The sequence below is a fragment of the Mastomys coucha genome, unplaced genomic scaffold (assembly GCF_008632895.1).
Source record: "Mastomys coucha isolate ucsf_1 unplaced genomic scaffold, UCSF_Mcou_1 pScaffold7, whole genome shotgun sequence".
NCBI lineage: Eukaryota > Metazoa > Chordata > Mammalia > Rodentia > Muridae > Mastomys > Mastomys coucha.
Genome location: NW_022196913.1, coordinates 53,960,109 through 53,977,737, shown reverse-complemented (window position 1 = coordinate 53,977,737; position 17,629 = coordinate 53,960,109). Strand labels below are relative to the sequence as shown.

Genomic DNA, 17,629 nt, shown 5'->3' with positions numbered 1-17,629 from the left:
GTCACTCTTCATCACAGGAGAAAGTCAGGACAGGAACCTGGAGGCAAGAGTAGAGGGCATGAGGGTGCTGCTCACTGGCTTGCTCGGCACCTTAGCTTGCTCAGTCTGCTTTCTTACAGAACCCAGGACCATCTGCCCAGGGATGGAACCGCCCACAGTGGGCTCCAGGGATGGCACCGCCCACAGTGGGCTGGTCCTTTCCCCATTGATCACTAGTTAAGGAAATGTCTTTCAGGCTTGCCTCCAGCCTGATCTTAGGGAGGCATTTCCTCCACCAAGGCTCCCTCCTCTCTGATGACTCTCACTTGTGTCAAGTTGACATAAAACTATCCAGGACGCTGACCCCCTTCTAAATTTTTTAAAATTACATTTAGCTTCTAGAAGTTTATCAGTGAGTTGGGCTGGCTGCCCTCAGGGATCCCTTCCAGCAGAGGGAGTGAGCATGCAGGAAAGAAGTGGCCTCTGACCCTGCAGGGGTTGCTAAACAGGTATAGGTCTAAGTGAATGTTGCTGTTCCCTTTCCTGAGAGATGATGTCTCAGCACACCCGGGGGCTGTGGATGGTGTGTTCTCACACTGAAATTATGGACTCTTCTTTCTCTTTTCATTCTCAAAGAACTATTTGAGAGAAACACCCACGGGGCAGGAGAGAGGGAGGTAATTAGCTAGAATTCCACATCACCTGAGTGATGGCAGGTACCTGAGCATCTCAGGGTGAACATGTGACTAGGAACAGCTACCCCATGCTCTGAACTAGGTCGAAGGCCAGGGAAGCAAGACACTGATATCCCAGGGAAACCACTAGAGCGCAGCTTAGATACTAAGTGTGTGTTATCTTGTGACTTTTCATCTGGGCTTATCCTGAAGTTCTTAGGAGTCTAAGATCTATGTATCTCACATGGAGGTGTGTAAAAAGGCTCATGTCTAATCACTTATGCCAAATCCACATTCCAGATGTGCTTTAAGACAAGGATTGCTTTCGGGGAACATGTGGATATGAAAGGGTCATTCCTTCATCCTTCCTAACCTGTGTGCTCACTGATATAGCTGGGCACAGCCTCTGCCACTGCCCTCTGGCACCCAGCCTGTGTTTTTATTCCTTGTGCCCCCAGGTCCTGCTGGGCCACCCTCCTTCGTACACTGCGGATGTTGCTGCTCCAGTCTCTGCTGTGTCCCTGCCACCTGCTGTCCTTTCCCCTCCTCAGCCAGATACTCTTCTGCCTACTGTCCCTGAGCTCCTGCCCAAGCTCCCCAGCTCCCTGGCCCCTACGGTGGCTGCAGCCTCTCAGAGTGTGCCCACACAGACCTCTACACTCCTCCCACCAGCAAACCCACCTCTACCCACTGGGCCTGCAGTTACTGGCCCCTGCCCTGCTGTCCAGCTGATGGTGGAAGTGGCTCAAGAGGTGTGTGCCCTTGTTCCCTGCTCTAGGCCCCTGAGGTCTCAGCCCTCGAGGTGAGGGAAGCTTGCCTGAGGCACAGTGTGTTCTAGAACAGACACCCCAAGCTGCTTCGCCTCTCGCTCTGCGCTGGCCCACATTAGGAGGACAAGCATGCATTTCAGAAATGGGTTTTCCTCAGAGAGCGCATGCAGGCTTTCACAAACCCTGTGTGTCCTTTTTAGGGAATGATCAAAGTAGGTTAGCAGTTTGTGGAAGGAAGCAACCCTGGGTTTCAAGAATCTACTTGCCTCTAAGCCTTTCAAGATTACCCTGGCCACATACTGGGCCCTGTGTGGAGAGAACCTCAGAGGAGGAGGGGAGGCAGCTGCGTGCTGTGGCTGGCCTCACCGCTGAGGGGAGGCAGATCAGCACAATATAACCCTGTTCTCTTTATTCTGTTCTTATTTTAGGAGCAGGTCTCGCAAGACAAACCCCTTGGCCCCCCACAGAGCTCTGAGAGGTACTGCTCTGCCTTGCCCTCAGGATTGGGGTGGGGGGGGGTGCAGGCTCAGGAGCCAGCTTGGCCCAGCCTATTATTGCTTGGCACTCTCATTCAGATCCTGCCCTAGTTTGCTAGGACATTATCAGGATTTTTAACAGATATTGCCCCACCCCCCACCCCACCTTTTCCAAATCTGACCCAGAGTGGCTCAGGGACCATCTTTCTGTTCTTTGTCAATCCAGGATAAATCCTGGATGCTGTCAGCCCCTACTAGGCTATGGGTCCTGGCACTAGACTTTGTCAGTCCTGGTTGAGTCTTGGTTGTTGTTGGTCCCTGCTGAGCTGTGGGTCCTGGCACTAGTCCTTGTGCTGAGGACATTCCAAAAGGGGAAGGTCGTGGGTAGAGCCTCAATACTCTATAGTATGCCTGGGCCCAGATGTTCAGGTCTCTCCTCCTGTGATCCAGGGTGGCAGTGCTGGTCTTATTGAGGTGGGTATGGGAGGTAGCTGGGATCCTACCGCCCCAGGAAACTGAGTGTGGTGCAAGCAGGACTCCAATAGCCTAGAGTGTCTGAGGTCTTGTTTGCTCAGATGGCAAAAGTAAAGCACACAGACCCACTTCACAGGCAAAAGGCCTACAGGACCAAGAGAATTCTCAGGTCCCTTGCAGGCTGGGTGCTAACTACTATCTCTACAGGTCACAGCTTTAGGCACCTAAGGCTTTAAAGCTCCAAGGCTGGACTGACTAGAGTGGGTTTTCTGGTAATCCATGTATGCTGTTAACATTCTTGGTTTTCCCTCAGCTTTGGAGGTTCTGATGTCATCTCTGGAAGAGATCTGAGTGACAGCTGTGAAGGCACCTTTGGAGGGGGCAGGCTGGAGGGAAGGGCTGCCCGGAAACACCACCGTAGGTCCACTCGTGCACGCTCGAGGCAGGAGAGGGCCAGCCGGCCCCGTCTCACTATCCTGAATGTGAGTGGCTGCTGTTTGGGGCACATGGGTGTGAAGTCCTCTGCAATCTGATCATGACTTCCTGCAGGTGTGTAACACGGGGGACAAGATGGTGGAGTGTCAGCTGGAAACGCATAACCATAAGATGGTGACCTTCAAGTTTGACCTTGATGGGGATGCTCCAGATGAGATTGCCACATACATGGTAAGACTGGGTCAGGGGTGAGGCCACTTCCTTGAGGTCCTTAGACTCTCATAAGAGTTAAAATGTTGAGTTCAGTCCTGCATGGAGGTGTTTGGGTGGCCTGTGGGTTGGGCACAGAACTTAGCAACTGTCCCCAGAGCTGTGGATATCCAGGGAGAGAATCAGCTAGCTTCCTGCAGATGATTTTTGTGGGTTCTTTACCAGACTCCTGTGTAAGAATAATTCAGGTGCAAAGCACCTATACAGTTCTCAATCTAAATTGCATCTTTTTTGGTCTCATGTTTCCCCTGGATTCTGACCCTCCTCTCATTCTATTGCTTTTTCCTCCTATGGACTCCATAAAGGATTAAGTTATGCATTTTAAAGCCAAGTTATCTAAAAGCTCTCCCCCACCAAGAAGTAGGTAAATGTCCAGACAGTTCACGCTTCCCGATGGCTTTGCTCCCTGCCCTGCTTGCTTTGGGGTTGGAGGCATCGGAGGCTCCAGGGGAAGTGCAGGTGTCCATGGTGGAATGGGTCGAGGTGGGAGTTACTTGTCTCACTGCTGAGACAAACACCTGACAGAAGCAAGGAAGGAAGGGTTTAATTTAGCTCAAGGCTAGGGAAGGTCTTGGCAACAGGAGTATGAGATGGCTTGTCACCTTGCACCCACAGTCAGGAAGCAGAGAGAGATGAATGCTGGTACCCAGCCAGCTTTCTCCTTTGTATTCAGTCCGGCACTGAATCCATACTTAGGATGGGCCTTCCCACGTCATTGACCCTAAGGTTGGAAGTCCATTATAAACATGCCTAGAGCTTTGTCTCCTGGTTGATTCCAGGTCCTCTGACTTGACGATTAATATTCATCATCACAGGTGTTAGTTAGACAAGCTTTGCCTCATCTGGGACCATTTTGCCACACATAGGATGCTCCATTCCTTGGGTCTTGGGCTTATTACCCTGGCAGACCATTGTAAAGAGGAAACCAGATATTTGAATTAGCTTGGTTTGGGTTTCAATTTATACTTGAACCCTGAAATTGTATGTTTTTCTCTGTTTTTTTTTTTATTGTGTTTTTGATCTCTTTAATTTCTTTTTTAAGAAGAAGAAGCATCATTCCTATCAGGAAGCCATAGGGGGCTTTTGTTTAGTTTTGCTGGATTTGCAGCACTCCATATGCTCTTGCATGCTTCAGCCCGTGTCATGTATCTGGGTGCTCTTGACTGCAGCCTCTGCATTCTACCCTCAGGCATCCCTGCACTCACAGGCTGCAAGCCATACTCAGGGTAGCTAAGAAGGCAGCCTCAGCCTCATCTGGGAGAGCAGCAGTGCTCCTGGGGGTGTTATCCAGGTGGCTGGAAGAATACTGCTCTTCAGCTATCTTGTAGGAGCTGCAGGCCCCCCCACAGAGGATGGACAGTCCAGGCGTATGTGAGGGTACACATTTGTATGAATGGGTAGAAATGGTTAGAAAGAGCAGGTACTGGAGACCCTTAGGAAAGAAGACAGTTGGTGTCTCTCCCTGGAGCTCTTTGTACAGGGAGAGATAAATCATGCTGAATCTGTCTAAGACACCCAAGACACAGTGGTGGGCCAAGGTCACCCACAGGAGCACTAAGGGCAGTGACTGTATCCTGGTGAGCCTAGCCCTGAGGCTCTGGTATACCAGGCTATGGTATTAACCCTCTAGATTCCTCCATATCCCAGGCCCGGACTGTTTTGTTGTCCCTACTGCTGGGTGAGGGATGGAAGACAGTCAATTCTACGAGAACTCCTTGACCATGAGGAGGCAAACAAAGCAGGCGTTATAGAATCATGGGTTTCTGGACTCAGACCTGGCCTGCCAGGAGGACAGTGTCTGGTCTAAATGGATGCTGGAAAGCCCTGTGCTTGGACACCAAGGTCCAAAAATGATTAACTGGAGAGATGATGGTATTGTTCCTTACTGGGATAGCAGCAAGGATGGGACCCAGAGATCTGCCTGTTCAGTTCAGTTGAGTTTGCTGTGCCCAATTTTGGAAGAGCTGAGAGGAGCCAGGTGGCTGTAAGGCAAGAGCTCTGTCAAGATGAACTGCAAAGAGAGCCAAAAGGAAAGAATGCTGGGGTACCAGTCATAGTGGTGCACACCTGTAATCTCAGTACTTGGAAGACAGAGGCAGAGTGTCTGTGGGAGTTAGAGGCCAACCTGGTCTACATAGTGAGTTCTAGGACATCCAGGACTACTCAGTGAGACACTGTCTAAAAATAAACAAACAAACAAATAGTATTGTTATTATTATTAGGAAAATAGGTATGGCTCATTGTCTGGTGCTCATATCCCTTATTAGGCCCTCTGCCCAAGACCCAGTACTGGTGCACCTATCTTTATTGGAAATTCTTAGGCTAGCCTGGGGTTCAGCTTTTGCTCCAGGAAAGTTGTGCCACATGAGGCCATCTGGTTGTGTGGGTTTTCAGCTTCAACTGCATTCCTGTGTCTCGGGGGCCATCAACTTTCTCCCTTTGATATTCAGACCCAACTGGGGGACACACCCTTTGTCTTGTCTTCCCTTGATACCTAGGGCAGGATAGTGGATAGCTGTATCCTTGAGAGAGCCCCTGAGCGGCCATAGTCCATGGAGGTTGTTACCAGTAGTTCCATGTCTCTTTGTAGGTAGAGCATGACTTTATCCTGCCCGCTGAGCGAGAGACATTCATCGAGCAGATGAAGGATGTCATGGACAAGGCAGAGGACATGCTCAGTGAGGACACAGATGCTGATCATGGCTCTGATACAGGGACCAGCCCTCCACACCTGGGTACCTGTGGTCTGGCCACAGGGGAGGTGAGAGCCCAGGTTCCGGGGCATGCTGGTGGATGCAGCAGGCAAGAGGCTCAGAAAAAAGCTCTCAGTGAGCAAGGCTTCTGACCCACAATCCCTTTCCCTCATGCAGGAGAATGGACAGTCCCAAGCCAATGCCCCTGTCTATCAGCAGAACGGTAAGTCTGTCTCAGAAAGGTAAGGCTGGCAGAGTAGCCAGCCTTAGGGAAGAACCATTTCCCTGTATCTCCTATGCTGCAAAACAGGCATTTGACAGAACTGCTATGTTGAGCATAGCAGTACCGGCTTTGGATTGTGGGAGTGGTGATGTTGGTCTCTCAACTGGTTATAGCCACCCTGCCCAGCAGCCACTAACCTCTCTGGCCACCATCGCTTCTTTCAAGGCTGGTGCTGTAGACACCCCAAGAACTAAATGAAGCTTTTCTGAGAGTCTCCAGGGGCCAGTGAGGCTCCCTGGGCTGGGTGATCACCCTGTACTCTTCCTGGTTGAAAAGAGCTGATGGACGCCCTTTCCAAGGCCTCCTTATCCAGGGGCCTGCAGGAAGCTGTGGAATGAAGCCATTTAGGATTATAGGAGAGAGCTTGAATTCCTGCCCACAGATGGAATGAGCTTCCTAGTGCACCTGGTGGGGTCTAGTACGGCTCCCTAGCCTGGAGGTACCAGCTCCCTCTCAGCACCTCTTTATGCTCTCTTTCTCAGTCTTGCACACGGGGAAGAGGTGGTTTATCATCTGCCCAGTGGCTGAACACCCAGCAACAGACACCTCTGAATCATCACCCCCACTTCCTCTAAGCTCCTTGCAGCCAGAAGCCAGCCAAGGTAGGAGTACACAGAACCCAGACCCCTTCCATAGCAACCCAGGAGCTTCTGTCTGTGCAGTCCTGTGCTAGGAAATGTTGGGTGCCTGGTGCCATGAAAGCTGCTGCTGCTGACCGTCACTCCAAAGCTCAGGACAGCCTACAGGCCATGTTACTATTTCTTCCTGTTCTCTATTTTCATCAGGACATCACTGGCCTGAGCTGTCTTTATTATTTTTGCCACCCATGAGAAGTGCGAACATGATTGTATATAGTGACTCTCTCACCCATCATTGTCACTTTCAGTACACCCATGGTGGACATGCTCTCTGAATCTTGCTCTACATGGGGAGGTGGGATTTTGAGACTACATAATTATCAGTTGTCACATGGATGACAGTCCATGCTGTTCTTCTGAGACTACCTGCACCTATCCCTACAGATATCTGCAAACTTTTCCTTCAGCGCTGTTGGTTAAGTCTTGATTTTTATATCTATGGTTTTAGAAGGCTGAACTAGTCATTGGAACAAACTTAAGCTTTGATTCCTCATCACTTGGCAAGAAAGCTGATCATTAAATAGCTTGGGTTTCCATCAAACTACATTCATAAAGAGGACATGTAAGTCAGTTTGTGTCCTTATTGTATGTTTCCAGTGAATTCCATTGTACATTTGGAGATTCGTTAACAAGCACAGAGAGAGCCGGGCACATGCCTTTAATCCCAGCACTTGAGAGGCAGAGGCAAGTGGATTTCTGAGTTTGAGGCCAGCCTGGTTTACGGAGTGAGTTCCAGGACGGCCAGGGCTATACAGAGAAACCCTGTCTCAAAAAAACCAAACCAAACAAAACAAAACAAAACAACCACAGGGAGAATAATAGTAAGGTTCAGTGAAGGATGCTTTCAGTGTGGGCTCAGCCTCTCCTGAGAGGCCAGGGGCTGGTGATCTCACCTGAAGAGTGACTTTCACAATGAGAATCTCTTCCCACAATCCATTTTCCTTGGCTTATACACACTCCCTGGTTTGAGAAAAGTCCAACATCTGTCACAAGGCAGGTACATTTTAGCATGCCATAGGGTAGAAGGACCGTGGAGTATCACAGTGTCGTGTGACATTAACAGTGAAGTGGAGCTACAAGCACAGTTAAACACAAACCCTCACCCTTCACCTACAAACTGATGGCCCTGGAAATCATTCATAGAAAGTTCGAATCTGGTGGGGACCTGGGGTGGAGAAATAGGTGGCAGATATGTTAATTTGAATTAACTATCTATAGAGGAGGACCCACAGACTTAATGAGTTCTGAAAGTCACACATCAAAGGCACTGGGAATCTGAAGACAGTGAAAATTTGTCAGGTCCTAGTTCGAGGTATAGAAACCAGATATAAGCTGAGTCTTGGCCCCTTTGCAACTGGGAGCATCTCCCATCCTACAGGAGTGTCTGAGCAAGGCTGCAGATACTACACTGGAGAGAGAAGGGCTGTAAAGTCCTGGAATCTGGGTGTCCCTGCTGAGGCTGTGTCCAAGAGGTTGAAAGAGGCAGGCCTGCAGAGAGAAACCCTGGTGCCTAGGGAAATCTATGGGGCAGGAGCCAGCTGAACCTTGAGGGGAGAACTCTAGAGCTACAGTGGCATCCCTGAAACTTGATGATTTTCTTATGTTCTCCACTGTCCAACCCGACTTGGCACAGTCATCCAACTGGCTGGTTTCTGACCAGTGAGGTTCAGAAGAGGGAGTCCAAGGGAACCAAGAAATATCACAAGGGCACAGAAATGGGAGAAACTTAGGAGGTAGTCTCAGTAAGCTGAAGTCTTTGATACACCCTCAGCTGGTGTGTGTGTGTGTGTGTGTGTGTTCATGCATGTATGTACACACACAGGTGGCACTCTGATTAGCACATAAAACTGGGAACCAAGCTAAGGATAAACCCCACCCAGATTCCTGACTGGCTTCTAAGTGACTGTATCAGTTTCAAATAGATTAGTCCTGCAAAAAAGTAAGAAATAAAAAAGTATGGGAAATTGAACCAGCTTGTAACCATGGTCCATAGAAGGCTGTACTATTCCTGGTCATGTTAACTATGAACTGAAGCAAAACTACCAGCATTCACCATAACAACCAAAAAATTTTTTTAAGTTTGATATGTCATTCAAGATATTGAAAATAGAACCCAAAATTACTTGACAAGTAGAAACCTAGGAAGTGTCAGTTTCCTGGAAACAGCCAACCTGCCCATTAGTGAGATGACACAGATGTTGGGTGATCTGCCAGCTTAAAGCAACCATTATACATGTGACTGAACCAACAGTCACAAACATTTTTTTTTTTTTCAAGACAGGGTTTCTCTGTGTAGCCCTGGCTGTCCTGGAACTCACTGTGTAGACCAGGCTGGCCTTGAACTCAGAAATCCGCCTGCCTCTGCCTCCCAAGTGCTGGGAGTGTAGGTGTGTGCCACCGCCACCCGGCACAAATATTCTTGAAACAGATGTTAAGTAGAAGGTGTGAGGGGAAGAATGAGGCAGAGAAGAAAAGAATGCATGCAAGTTTTAACACTAGAAATTAAAATATTTATGTGCAAATTATGTACCTGGGACACGGGGAAGGAAAGTGGGGTCTTCCGAAGCTCTGACATTGTGCAGAGTTCAGGAGAGGAAAGAGAGTACAAGAAAAGATGTAGAGAAAGTCGTGCTGAATGCACCTCCTTTCACCAGAGGAGGAACCCAAGCAAATTCCATGCAGGTGAGACTGGAGAAAACCATGCCTGAACACAGCTTTGGTCTGCTGGGAACAAAAAAGCAAAGGCAGCCAGCAAAATGATGTCACAAAAAGGAAGGGGACCTTCAGAAAGTTGCAGAAAGTTGCTGAAAGTCAGTGAAAAAAAAAAAAGACCCCGATGACCAAGACGTCTGTCTTCAGAGAAAATGCCCTTTAGAGACAAAAACAAAATGGTGCCATTCTCAAATGAAAGAGCACCTACTCTGCAAGATTCAGGACCTTCAGACAGAAGGCAGACAACCCCAGGCAGCACCGTCAGCAGGAAGAGCAGGTGTGTGCGCGCGGCGTGTGTGTGTGTGTGTGTGTGTGTGTGTGTGTGTGTGTGTGTGTGTGTGTGTGTCAGGGGGTGGTTATAACAGACCATTCTCCTTTTGAGTCATTTGAAATGTGGCAGCTGAAATTTCAGAACCGTAAAGCAGATGAGCTTTTCATCTGCATAGATATGGAACACAGCTGTGGGAGGGCAGGCAAAGTAATCTGTGTGTGAGGCTTCTGCAGCCCAGCTGAGGTGGCTCTGAGTGAACTGTGTGTTCCAATGGAGTCTAAGAAGATCGGGAAGTTGAGCATGTGCTTTGGAATTCCTAGCATAACCATTAAAAGAACTGTTCAAAAAGATGTACTCAAAATCATAATAAATAAGATCAAATAAAAAAACCAAGTAATCCAAAAGAAAAGAGAAGAAAGAGAGAATGAAAAAAATCTTAGAGGGGAAGAAAAATTCCTAGGAAATAATGAAAATTTTCAAATGGAGTAAAAAAACCTAACAGCTTGAGCTAAATAGATGCAGGTAAAAGGGTGGATGGGGGCTGGAGAGAAGGCTACTGGCTAAGAGCATGTGCTGTTAGGGCCCCGTGTGGTGGGGCGTGCCTTTAATCCCAGCACTCAGAAGGCAGAGGCAGGTGGATCTCTGTGAGTTCAAGGCCAACCTGGTCTACAGAGGCTGTTTCCAAGACATCCAGGACTACACAGAGAAACTCTGTCTCAAAAAAAAAACAAGAAAAAACCACAAACAAACAAACAAAACAAACAAAAATAAAACAAAAAACCAGGACACTTGCTGCTCTTGCAAAGGACCCAGGCTTGGTCCCCAGCAACCACAGTGTCTCACAGCTGAGATGACTCAGTGGATAAACATGGCTCAGCTGTTAAGAGCACTGACTGCTCTTCCAAAGGTCCTGAGTTCAAATCCCAGCAACCACATGGTATCTCACAACCATCCATAATGAGATCTGATGCCCTCTTCTGGAGTATCTAAAGACAGCCATAGTAGCCGGGCAGTGGTGGTACACGCCTTTAATCCCAGCACTTGGGAGGCAAAGTTAGGTGGATTTCTGAGTTTGAGGCCAGTCTGGTCTACAGAGTGAGTTCCAGGACAGCCAGAGCCATACAGAGAAACCCTGTCTCGAAAAACCAAAAAAAAAAAAAAAAAAAAAAAAAAAAAAGACAGCCATAGTGTACTTAATATAATAAATAAATAAATCTTTGGGCAAGAGCGAGAAGGGCCAGAAGAACAGGGCTGGAGAGAGAAGAAAAAGTGTCTGAAGACAGCTACAGTGTACTTACATAAAATAAATAAATAAACAAATCTTTAAAAAAATATATGCTTGCCTTCAAGCCCTATGACCCAAGTTAGATCCTAGATCCACATGAGAGAAGTGACTTCTGCAAGATTTCCTCTGACCACCACACTGATGCCATGGTCTTTGTGCATGCTTGCACACAGGTGTTAGAAACAAAAGAAAGACAAAAGACAGAGAACACTGGCAAAAATATGGAGCAATGGGGAGCCATTTGTACAGCTGGTGAGAATGTGAATTAGTATAGACGTTATAGGAAGCCACATGCAGTTTCTTCAAGAAGTCAAAGGGGAACTGTTACATGATTTAGCAGCCCCACATATGTGGTGTTCAAGTGAACTGAAAGCAAATTCTGGAAGAAATATCTGCTCTCTCATGTTCATGCAACATCATTTGCCATTGTCAAAGACACAGAAACAAATGGAATGTTAACAGAATATTGGACAGAGAGAACGTGGGTATACCTAGTAGACTACTACTGAGCTGTGAAGAAGGAAATTCAGCCATTGGCAACAGCATATCCCTGGGGGTGTTATGTTGAATGAAAGAAGCCATTCACAAAAGCACAAATAGCATGCAACTGTAGTTTAAGGAGATGTCTGAATAGTCAGAGAGCAGAGTGGTGATTGATAGGACAGACAGTGGCTATGCAGCAGGTTTCATTTAGTTATGCAAGCTAGTACCATGCCATGTATTAGAGAATTGACTTCATGTTAACTGTTAACACAGTCAGAAGTCAGACTTCTCCCACTCCCCAAGGGAGGGAGGAAGGGGGTCTCATGAGCATGAACAGATTTCCATAGGAGGGACACTATTCCCCACCTTAGAGGTGCCTCATCAGCCAGAGGTTCTCTGTGGCCAGCCGCATCTTTGGGTACCTTGCTGGACAAGAACAGTCGTGTACCACCACCCAAGGATAGAACATTTCAAACCACAGAAGCAAGTATACTGTTTAGAAGACATGCCAATGCCATCGGTACCACAGGAGGGAAAGCTTGTCAGTCATTGACGTTTGGTGGGGTGAAACTGTCCCCGCAGTTTCATGAATCGGGTTTTGCCTCGACCGAAGGGAGAAAGGAGACCTGAAATACAGAGTTCAAGAACAAAAGGACACGAAGCCTAGTTGAGGGTTTTTAATCAAGGCTTTTTATAGCTATATAATTAAATCTGGCTATTTTTTTTCTTATTTCAAATATAACCATTTTACATTTCCTAGAAACACAACCTATTAACAATCCTCTTTTTGTTGATCTCTCACCATTTTGAGTTCCAAAGCAGAAAATCTCCTGCCATCAGTGTGGCTTTACATAAGGTTCTCCAATCTTGAGGAGTTAATATAACTCTATAATAATATTGTCCAAAAGTGTCTGCGTATACGGGGCGTTTGGACCATATTGAGCCACTGCTTTCCCTAGATCTTTGATCACCTTAAATTCTAAGGTCTGATATTGTCTATGTCTTTCGTTCTGTTGATCAAGTCATTCCATTACTGGAAACATTAGTATTTTTGAAGTGTCCTGCCCATTTTCACAAGCCTGAGAATTTGCTCTCCCTGAAGACGCACGGCCTGTCTCCAGATGGCTGTCCTTTCTTTTGCCTGATACTGCCTTCAATTCATTCAGCTCATTAGTCAATTTTTGCAACTTGATTTTAAACTTCAGTTTACTTAACTGCAAATCTCTCCGAGCCTTTTCTCTTATCCTAGTGAACCTAGAGGGAGCAGGTAACGCGTTAGAAACACCGCTCCTTTCCACAAGACCTAGTAGATTCGCTTTCTGAAAAAGCATTTTGATTCTCTTGGCTTTCTGTATCTGTGCTTCGAGAGCTCCATTCAGTTTTTGACTCTGTTTTTCCTCTAAAATTTCCTCTTCAAGTCCCCAAAGGCCAGAGAATAAATCTTTCCACCCTATTATTTCTCAGAGCTCTCTCGATTTTTTTCCAAGTCTTTTTACCTAGCTTTCTTTCTTCTTGGAACCATGGGCAGTGAGTTTCTATCTCATCTGCGAGATTTTTTTAACACATCCTTTTTGACCCTGATTCCTTTTGTTAGAAGTAGCTTTTTTACGTTTACTATCACTGCTTTTATTTTATTCTAACTCATCTTCACTGTTAAACTCCTAGGTGAAATTAAATGCCGGGTCAGCATCAACTCAGCCTAGACCCATACACTTCTTGCACGCACAACAATTTTACAATATTAAAATAAGGCTAGCTAGCATTGAAAATATTTACCATGTAGATTGGTGTACGATCTGAATTCTTTTAGGCAGGGCCCTGCTTCTTAACGGTGTCTCCTTCATCTATCCTCCATATTCAAGCCCCATGTTGGGCGCCATTATGAAACTGTCCCACAGTTTCACAGAACCGGGTTCTACCTCGACCGAACGAAGGGAGAAAGGAGACCTGAAACACAGAGAACACACATGTACACAAAAAGACACGAACAAAAAGACACGAAGCCTAGTTGAGGGTTTCCAATCAAGGCTTGCCTTTACTTTTGGGGTTCAGCATTTATATACAAGAAGGCAAAACTGAATCTCTAGGTTACAATGACATTTGAATAACATAAGCAATGCGGGAGGAGTCAGGAAGAGTCTGAACAAAGTCAAAGGGGAAGTCAAAGGGAAGCTGGGCTGCTGGGCTGAAGGTGGTGGCTTAGGGTGTCCTGCAGGTCTTGACTCCGGGGAGTGGCTGGAGGTGCAGCCCATGATGGGGGAGGAGGTCAACAACAGATGTCCTCAGGCTGCAGATGTGCCAGCCAGCCAGCAGGCTGGATTTCCTCTGGAATCCTCGAAGGTGGAACTCCAGTTGAGTCTCCAGTTGCGAGCTCCAAGACATCTGTCTCAGAGCTGAGGCAGAAGGGAGGGACCCAACAGTGGGGTAGGGATGGAGACTCTGTGTGGATCTGGGGACAAGAGAGGGGCTTCAGATCATGGTAACCACCCCAGGTTATGGTTTTGATTGTGTGTGTGTATAAGAGACTATGCGCAGGCATGGTGTTTGCACATGTGGGAGTCTACATGTGTACATGTGTGTGGATGCTGCAAGTTGGTATTGGGAGTCTTGGTTGCTCTCTGCTTTTTTTTTTTTTTAAGGCAGCCATCTTATTTTCTGAGAAAGCATCTCTCATTGAACCTGAAACTTCCCAATTTGGCTAGGCTGGTTGTCCAGTGAGCTACAGATATCTACCTGTCTCCACATACACCCAGCACTGGGATTATAGGCATGTACTTCCATGCTTGCCTTCTAGGTGGATGCTGGGAATCTAAACTCAGGTTTAAACTTGGATAGCAGACACTTTATCCATGGAGCCAACTCCTCAGCCAGTCTTGCACATTATGTTCATGTTTGTGAAAGGACACAGGGCTTCCATTTTGAAAGTGAGAAGTGGGTTTGAGACATGCCATAGCCTGTGCCCTCCTCTTGATTCTTACCACGGTCCCTATGACTGCCTTTAGGGCCTTGGATGCTATAGCAGGGCACTGTTGGACTGTGTCTTACATGATGCCCAGGGCGTTCACTCCCAGGATTCTTTGCTGATTCTACATTCTTAATGCACCAAACACTGGGCCTCCCATGGATTGAAAGGTTCTGGGTTTCACCTTGCTCTGGGGCATGGAAGAAAATATCGATACCTTCACTTTGTAAATTCATGTTCAAGTTTTGTCCAGCATAGACAGTGTAGGCAGATGGGTGGTTGTGCAAAGGCCATGTGTGACAAGTACTGCAACCAGATGGCAAGAGCGGGATGGTGTGTAACACCATCGGGTACTCTATAGGGACAGAGGTTCATAGGTGAGAATCATCCTGGGAGGCTGACGGCACTGGGCATGAGGGGTCAGAATGGTAGACAGGAACTTGGCCCCTTGGGGGAACAAAGATAAGTTTGCCAGCATCACAAGCAGGTAGTCATCAGTATAGACAAGAAAGGGCTGGATGAAGAGAATCAGGGCAAATGATGCCAATCCCTTTTTCTTCTAGACCCAGCGCCCTATCCAGACCAGCTGTCCTCGACGGACAAACCTTGTTTCCCAGCTGCTCAGCAGCTCCTGAGCCAGACAGGCTCCAGCAACCCTCCTGGTGGAGCATCAGCCCCCTTGGCCCCATCTTCCCCTCCTGTGACTACTGTAATCCCGGCAGCACCAGCCACCAGCACCATGCCAGAGTCAACAGCAGGGACTGCCATGCAGGCAGGAGGTCCAGGGACTCATCAAGGACCAGCCAGTGTCCATGAGACCCTCCAGCCACCGACAGAGACACATCATGCCCATTGTGCTGCCCAGCCCCTTAGTACTGGCCAAAGACCTTGCACCCCAGCTCTGGAAGCATCTCACGGCTCCACAGGTCTGGGGGAGCCCATCTCAACCAGGGAAGTCAGCACTCAAGGAGAGCCCCTGCCTGCTTCAGTGCCAGAGCCCAGCCCTCCCACTGGGGCCACACAATCTGTACTGGGTCAGCCACCACCCCCACTGCCCATCACAGTGGGGACTATCAGTCTGGCAGCTCCCCAGCTCCTCAGTCCTCCCCTGGGGCCTACTGCTCCCCCACCAGCCCCCTCAGTCTTGGAATCTGATGGCGAAGGGCCACCCCCTAGGGTGGGCTTCGTGGACAACACCATCAAGAGTCTGGATGAGAAACTGCGGACTCTGCTCTACCAGGAGCATGTGCCCACTTCCTCAGCCTCGGCTGGGACCCCCATGGAGGCAAGTGATAGAGACTTCACCCTGGAGCCCCTGCGAGGAGACCTCCCCTTAGCCTTGAGTGACAGGACCCCAAGCGTCACCCAGCCCTCCGTGAGTAGTTTAATCCACCCCAGTACCCACTTCCTGGCCATGGCTAGAGATGGGTGCAGCTATGCAGGCCCTGACTGGCTGATTGGGTGACATGCCCGTGGTGTGTGGCAATTCAACTCAGTTGTTCATATGGAGGAGGCCGGGCAGACTGGGAACAGTTCCAGTCATAGAGGTAATAGATCAGTGGCTTAGGATTCAGTTACTGAGATGTTGATGAGCCAAGCTCACGATTCTCCTTTTTTCTTCCGTTTTTCTTCTTTCAGTTGGAAAAGTCAGAAACTGCCCCTGCAGGATGGGCCCTGACCCAGAGGGAACAGGGTGCGTCTTCTCCAATGACAGGTAATGCCTCAAGATCAAAGAAGTGCAGGCTACACTCTGCAGGTGCCACAGGCCTTCTGGAAGCCAGAGCCTTCATAGCCACATGCTTTCAGGGATGCAATAGCCCAACGAGTTGCAGAAGGAACTGCTCTCATAATCCAAAGAAAAAGTCCTGTCTGCGAATGTGAAAGCTAGAATAAGGGAGTGGTGTACTAGGGCCCTGTAAGAAACAGATCTAGGCCCCCCAGCTCCCTGATGACTGTGCAGCTAAGGGGGGAGGGAAGGGGAGAGAGAGAGAGAGAGAGAGAGACGGAGGGAGGGGGAGGGAGAGAGAGGGGGGACAAAGGGAGGGAGGGAAAGAGGGAGAGAGGGAAGGATAAATGGATAGAGGAAGGGACGGAAGGAGGGGGAAGAAGGGAGGGAAGGGAGAGGGAGAAGGTGGGGGGAGAGAGACCCCACTGCTTTCTTCCTGTGTGGCCCCAGTAGCTGTGTACCTTGAGGGGGAACTCTTACTTCATGGGTTTGGTGGGGTGTAGGGGTGTAGGCCCATGTCCACTCGACCAATGGGCATCATTGCTTGGGGAGTTGGAACTCCACACGAGTTTGACTACGCTTATCCCACAAGGATTTCCTGGGGGGCAGGTGCTGGGCTGTAGGGAACCACTGAGGCCCTGCTTGGGGTTGGAAAGTATAGTCTGTGACATGAGGAAGCCGGAGCTGGCTCGAGGGGTTCCCAGGACAAGGCTGGGGCCATGGAGTTCTCTGACCCTTGGACACCCAGCCACCGCTGGGAGTTGCAGAAGAGCAGAGAATTGGAGTGGAGGGAGGGCTAGGAACAAGGGGAGCTCTAGCTTGTCTCACAGGGTGATTCTCCTTGGCCTAGGCTTGATGACCATTGTGGCTGGGAGCACAGAGAGGCCTTCTATGGGAGATTAGACTGCAGCTCTGTAGAGCAAAGGCCTTTTTCATAGCTCCCTATGGTGGATCTTGAGGAAAAAAGGCAGTCCATGGTTCCAAAAACAGTTCATTGTCGTGGTGGAAAATAGATGTGTAAAACCATACCCCCTTTCTCAGTATGGGCCTAAGATTAAATACCTTTTGCAGGGAGGAATGTCTAAGAAGGGAAACTTATTGGCTAAGCCCTCCAGGCCTTTAGGTACCTCATTAGCATGGAGAACTCTGTTTTGGGCCTATGTGACCACAGGTCATTTCTCTTTTATGTGAGAAATGTGGCACATGTCCCAGGTCAGCAGTCTGGCAGGGAGCTGGGAGTCACCTAAGCCTCAGGTGTGTGCCCACTGAGTCTCCAGGTCTCGACCTGCTCTACCTTAACAAACTTCCTGGGATAGTTTACACAGTAGGGTGTGTAGAGGTCAGAGGATAACTTGCAGGAGTTGGCTCCTTCCTTTGATCATGGGGATCTTAAGAATTAAACTTAGGGGCTGGTGAGATGGCTCAGTGGTGAAGAGCACCGACTACTCTTCAGAAGGTCATGAGTTCAAATCCCAGCAACCACATGGTGTCTCACAAC

General features: G+C 48.4%; 1 protein-coding gene across 16 annotated transcripts in view; it reads left to right on the top strand.

Moving 5' to 3' along the window:
* Positions 1-17,629, top strand: part of Wnk2 (WNK lysine deficient protein kinase 2) — a 118,465-nt gene that overhangs the window by 77,794 nt on the left and 23,042 nt on the right. For 11 of the 16 annotated variants that reach the window (XM_031359733.1, XM_031359726.1, XM_031359732.1 and 8 more), the window contains exons 13-21: positions 1,112-1,405; positions 1,852-1,901; positions 2,687-2,855; positions 2,923-3,039; positions 5,669-5,839; positions 5,949-5,994; positions 6,537-6,656; positions 14,969-15,780; positions 16,044-16,119. In XM_031359733.1, coding sequence (XP_031215593.1) covers positions 1,112-1,405; positions 1,852-1,901; positions 2,687-2,855; positions 2,923-3,039; positions 5,669-5,839; positions 5,949-5,994; positions 6,537-6,656; positions 14,969-15,780; positions 16,044-16,119 — 1,855 coding nt within the window. The remainder of the gene's footprint in view (positions 1-1,111; positions 1,406-1,851; positions 1,902-2,686; positions 2,856-2,922; positions 3,040-5,668; positions 5,840-5,948; positions 5,995-6,536; positions 6,657-14,968; positions 15,781-16,043; positions 16,120-17,629) is intronic. The other 5 variants (XM_031359734.1, XM_031359730.1, XM_031359729.1 and 2 more) reach the window with 2 other exon arrangements.